General features: G+C 42.0%; 1 protein-coding gene across 2 annotated transcripts; it reads right to left on the bottom strand.

The window, feature by feature from the left end:
• Nucleotides 1-1,444: 1,444 nt before the first annotated feature.
• Nucleotides 1,445-2,624, bottom strand: LOC147632986 (Ribosomal protein L20). Of its 2 annotated transcripts, none has more exons than XM_086805998.1 (2): nt 2,360-2,624; nt 1,445-1,838 (listed from the first exon to the last, which is right to left on the bottom strand). In XM_086805998.1, exons 1-2 carry the CDS (start codon nt 2,543-2,545, stop codon nt 1,695-1,697), a joined length of 330 nt encoding a protein of 109 aa, XP_086662124.1. In that variant the 5' UTR covers nt 2,546-2,624; the 3' UTR covers nt 1,445-1,694. The 2 variants fall into 2 exon arrangements, with proteins under 2 accessions (XP_086662124.1, XP_086662123.1); XM_086805997.1 differs by having other exon boundaries at nt 1,445-1,886; nt 2,360-2,612.
• Nucleotides 2,625-5,628: the final 3,004 nt, after the last annotated feature.

The following is a 5,628-nucleotide window of genomic DNA, read 5'->3' on the forward strand; positions in this document are numbered from 1 at the left end:
TTGTTCAGTAAACCCCCTCCATCCATGCTGCCATTGACTTTTGGAGCTTTGATTGCCCTTCTGAGTTTGAAGTCTTCTATTGCATATGGCTCATGGTATCAGGTTGAGCCTGCCAGAAAGGACTACCACACACCCTGATCAAGAGGCAAACCTACAGTACTTGCTCTGCCTTGACCCTCTTTTATGCAAAGGCCTTGACCAGAACAATACTAGACAATGCCCCCCTAACTAGAAAGCCTCCCTGCACTATACCTTCTGGCTTCACCTCTTCCAAAAAAACCTTCACAAGTAACCCTGGAGGCAGGTCCCCCACCTAATGAGGTCATGAGCATTCATGATTGTTTTACTAGGAGCAGAGCGCAGAGCGCACATTGATTTGCAGGATCATGATGACACAAGAGGCTTCATTTGCACAATGCAAGCGATTAAGACACCGAGCAGAGAGCCTTGTGACAGCAATACAATCCATTAGACAGTTCATGAAACCACTGATGTACTTGTAACTTGCAACATCCCAAAGGATGCATAAGAGCAACAAGTCCCCCTGAAAACCTCCCCATGCAAGTCATTGTCTAGATTAAAACTATCCTGCTTCCCGTCCTTGTGACCTCGACCTTCACAGTTGCCACATATCTGAGCAAAGTGCGCCACCAACTTGGGCTTTCTCGACAAGCCGTTAATAAGCCTGAAAGCTCCCAATGCAGACCATCACCTTGTTCAGTAAACCCCCTCCATCCATGCTGCCATTGACTTTTGGAGCTTTGATTGCCCTTCTGAGTTTGAAGTCTTCTATTGCATATGGCTCATGGTATCAGGTTGAGCCTGCCAGAAAGGACTACCACACACCCTGATCAAGAGGCAAACCTACAGTACTTGCTCTGCCTTGACCCTCTTTTATGCAAAGGCCTTGACCAGAACAATACTAGACAATGCCCCCCTAACTAGAAAGCCTCCCTGCACTATACCTTCTGGCTTCACCTCTTCCAAAAAAACCTTCACAAGTAACCCTGGAGGCAGGTCCCCCACCTAATGAACAGGTAGCGGCTGGATAGGGTATATCCCCCACCTATTGAGGGTGAGATTTCCAACTCTGGCTATGTTCAAAAATCCCCTTACTCGCTTCCTTGGTCCAACAGACCCAGACGGCTTAAAGCCCGTAAAGGGGCTGGTCTGATGTTATGTCCAGGGGTTTGCATAGAAAATGAGACAAAACTATTAAGCGGCTGGACAGGATATATCCCCAACCTATTGAGGGTGAGATTTCCAACTTTGGCTACATTTGAAAATCCCCTTACTCATTTGCTTCCTTGGCCCAACAGACCAAGACAGCTAAAAACCCGGAAAGGGACTGGTCTGATGTTATGTCCAGGGGTTTGCATTGAAAATGGGATATAACTATTAAGCTAAAACTACAAATAAACACCAGATAAACAAAAAACTTATATCTGGCCAAATAGCATGCTCTATACTGCATTTAAAAGCAAAGATGTTGACCCAAATGAAATGTACATCCTTAGCGGACACTGGGAAAATCCACATCAAAAACAAGGCAAGTGTACTCATGCTAGACTCGGTTTTACTATAACCTTTGGAAAGCATGCCATAGGTAGCCAATGGCCATGCTGTAACTTGAGTCTTTAATTGGGCAGGATTTCAAAGCATGCCATCACATCACGGCCCCATGGTTGTTCACATCACGGCCCCATGGTTGTTTTGCCAGGAATCAGCAGTTGCTTTGGTTTGCATTGTTTCTGAAACACGGTCTTCGCAATGTCCACCAGGGCCTTGAAGCTGTAAGGCTCGTGCATGGATATTTCAGAGAGAACCTTCCTGTTGAGCTGTACATTCTCCATGTTGAGCCCATGCATGAATTGCCCATATTTAATCTAGCACCAATAAAAAACACCCAAAACCTTTAAAAAGACATCCTTCAACCAAAATCTACACAAACACTACTAAGATTTCAAACTGTATAATTGAAAAAGCTTATGTAAAAATGCAGACCCATTCAATCTGTACGATTTATGGAAAAAGTGGCTAGATTGAAGCTACACAATTTACAAGGTAAATCAATGAAAAGAAGAGAAAGGAAGGAAAATCCCCCCCCCCCCCCCAAAAAAATTTGCAAATAACAGAATTTACCCCTTCCCTCCTCCCAATAAATTTTAAAAAAAAAGATTTAAATAACAAAAAAGTCCCTGAGAAATGCACAAGCTAACAGATGTCGTTAATAATACCCTCATAAATGCACTGTTCAGAAAATGAGCAGATTTTCTTCCTTTGAAAGTAATAAATGCAGGATATATCATATAAGGGATAAAAGGGGAAAAGAAAAGCGGTGAAGGGAGAGGGGTACTACCCCGTGGAGGCGAGCTCCGGCGTTGATACGCTGGATCCAGAGGCCTCGCATGTCGCGTTTCTTATTGCGGCGGTCGCGGTAGGAGTACTGTAACGCCTTCTCCACGCGCTGCCTGGCCACCCGAATGCAGTTCTTGGCGCGCCCACGGAACCCCTTGGCCAGCTGCAAAATCTTCTCCTTGTTCATCTTCTTCCCGTCAGTGGGTTCTCCGCGAGCGAGAGCGAGAGAGAGAGAGAGAGGGGGACACACACGCGGAGAGGGGGGGGGACGCGCGCAGATTTCCCTCAGCTAAAACCCCAATCTTTGCACACACACTTGGCCGGAAGTATCATTAATTCTCCTCTTGTCCACCCGCCCTTTTTACTTTTGGTCCTGCCCATCGGCCACTCAACCCATTTTATTCTTCCCAACTTCCATTTTCCAAGTCTTTGGTGAGAGATTTTTTATTCACTTTGTTAGCAGTCAAAGGTATACTTCTTGGCCCCTTACGATTTTGGATTTCTGGCGCCAATAATGATTGATCTTCTCTTTTTTAATTATTATATTAACTTCTAATTAGTCAGTTAATATGACAAAAGTAGCCACTCTATTATAGGTAAATCAATGTGCATATATTGGCACGTCTTTTCTTGGGTACTAATTATAATTATAATGTTATAATTAGGTAGTATTATGGCCATGTTTATATAGCTACATGGAATTAGTGTAATGCATTCATGCAGCATAGGTGGAGGAAACATACTAGTGGCCTCGTTGGCAATTACGACACTACTTTGCTCTAACTGGAATATTTATTTGACCCTTTTCTCTCAAATGAACAAAAAACCTACATGTATGGCTAGCTGTGGTGCACGTGTGTAGACAAATGTGGGTGCACGAAGACAAAATATAAGTGTGTAGGCACGTGCTGGTGCAATGGAGGTGGGCACACCCATTGCACCAATTTTCATTAAATGAATGCAAGAAGATGATAAGATTCTATGCTTCACTTTCCAGCACAAATATCCACACAATTTGTTACCTATAGACCACTCTTTGAGCTACCATCTGGGTCAAGTCAAGCTTCTTAAGATACTTGACATCACCCCTTTTTTCTTTTGACTCTCCACGGGCCTCTAGTGGAAACAAGTATTTAGTAAAGATGAGAAACTTGCAATTTCTAGTAGAATGTAATAGAGTAACAACTAACATTGTAGACTAGCTTTCCATGGTATCTCCGTGTAAGAGGGTACCATGGCTCGGCCCCTTTAGTGTACTTCTTTCTTATTTGAGCTATTAACTTTCTATCTTTTTCAAGCAGATCCTTCAAGTAATCCTCGTGGTTGGTAGATCCTTCAAGTAATCCTCGTGGTTGGTAGTAGTAATATTTGAGCTATTAACTTTCTATCTTTTTCAAGAAGATCCTTCACGTAATCCTCGTGGTTAGCAGCAATAACGTTTTGCATAATTTACAATCTCATCTTGCAATGTGGTGCCAACCAAAGCATGTGAATTCAGGCTAGAAACAAAAACTAAAATTCTTATAAAAGAGAAGAGTGACACTAATCTTTGTGACTAACATGTTATCCTTGAGTGTGAGGTTTCTAGAAAAATTTGCATGAGTCTCCTTTGTTTTTTGAATAAAATTCTATGAAAAGAGCATCAATATGGATTGGAAAGACCCTTATCTCCCTACGATGCAATACAGGCGAATAGAGGTAATGCCTAGCTCCAATGGAATGCAAGCACTCCTTTCGCGCTAGGGACTCAACCCGGTTAGGTGCACGAAAGCTTATCCTCTAAAGGAGAGATGCCTATGGCTACCATCACATGACACTAGATTAAGCACACACACAAACTCAACTTGCCCTCACAAACTCAACTTGCCCTCATTCCTACACACCCATTCATTCACAAATACAAGCAAGAGAAACACAATCACTATGCACACAAGCAAAGAGAAAGACCTCACTCCACTCCTATCTTCCTACAAGCATGCACACACTCAAGCATCAAGCTTCCATGAAAGCTTCAAATCAGCCCACATACACAAAAACGAAATACTAAAAGCATGCATAAGAGTAAAATGATTAGAGAAGAGGATGAGAAAGACTTATGACATTGCTATTGATTCAATGAAGAGATTTATCTCATACAAGGATGTAGATGGGGTGAGAGAAGAGTCTTCACCTCTATGGAGAAGAGGGAGAGTAGCTCTCTCAAAGGAGCTCTTGCATGAACTTAGCCCAAAGTGTATGTGAGCTCTCAAATGAGCCACTATTTATACTAAAACTCCTAAAACTCCCAAAACTTTCCATGTGGGATTATTCTCAAGCCCACTCCCACACTCACCTACAACTTGGAACTCTCTACAAGAGCCCTAAATAAGAATGTCAAGTCTCTTGTTTTCCTGCTTCCATCTTTGTGTTGCATCCTTGCATTGATCACCACTCGTACGCAACATTCCCCCCTTCCTATTTTGCGCACGTCCTCGAGCGCGTAGATGCCAAGGAAGAGTAGCATCTCCAGTGTGTACCTGCAAGCAAAACGATAGGTGGTTTGTGTGTTCTTTTTTTTTTAAAAAGCAAAAGTACTGACATACAATAACAAAACAAGCAATTTTACTGAATAAGACATGGCAATAAACGTCCAATTAGCTAGAGGAAGGAAACATTGAAGTAGTGTAGAGATTGAATAGGTTAGTTCAAGCCTTAATAATTACTACCTGCAGCCAACTAAAGTAAAGAATGTTTTATGCCAAATGTATTGTTCTTTTCCTAGAAGGCAAAAGACAACAGTTAATCAAGGGACTATCAAGTAGTATACTGAGCCTATGCTAAGTCAAAGATGTTGGTTCAACACTAATAAATCTAACATAATTATGTAGTGGCAGACTCTTGATATTGCTTTAGTGTTTTGGTTTAATATTTTAAGCACAACGGCGACCATCCTGGATTAGACAAGCATTTCTCTTGGTGCCTTTTTGTCCTTTCTTTTGTTTTGTTTTCTTTTTTTCTTCTTCTTCTTTTTTTTTCTTTTTTTTTTGGACAGAGCTCTCTTCAAGAGTATGTTTGCGCACCCGCGGTATGGCTATTCCTTACTACACAAGGCATTGGTCTGGGAAAGATATAGACCTCCCTCGCCTACCATGAATAACAAGGCAATAGGCCACAAACATATACACTTTTCTTTTATTTTTTTCATGCCAATTTTTGGTATGGAAGGTTTATTAGATTGTCCCTAAACAATGTCCTAGTAAGGGCAATATAGCCACTGACGGTCCTATGATT

Source organism: Cibotium barometz, chromosome 12 (genome assembly GCF_041138505.1).
Source record: "Cibotium barometz isolate CiBa-2024 chromosome 12, ASM4113850v1, whole genome shotgun sequence".
NCBI lineage: Eukaryota > Viridiplantae > Streptophyta > Polypodiopsida > Cyatheales > Cibotiaceae > Cibotium > Cibotium barometz.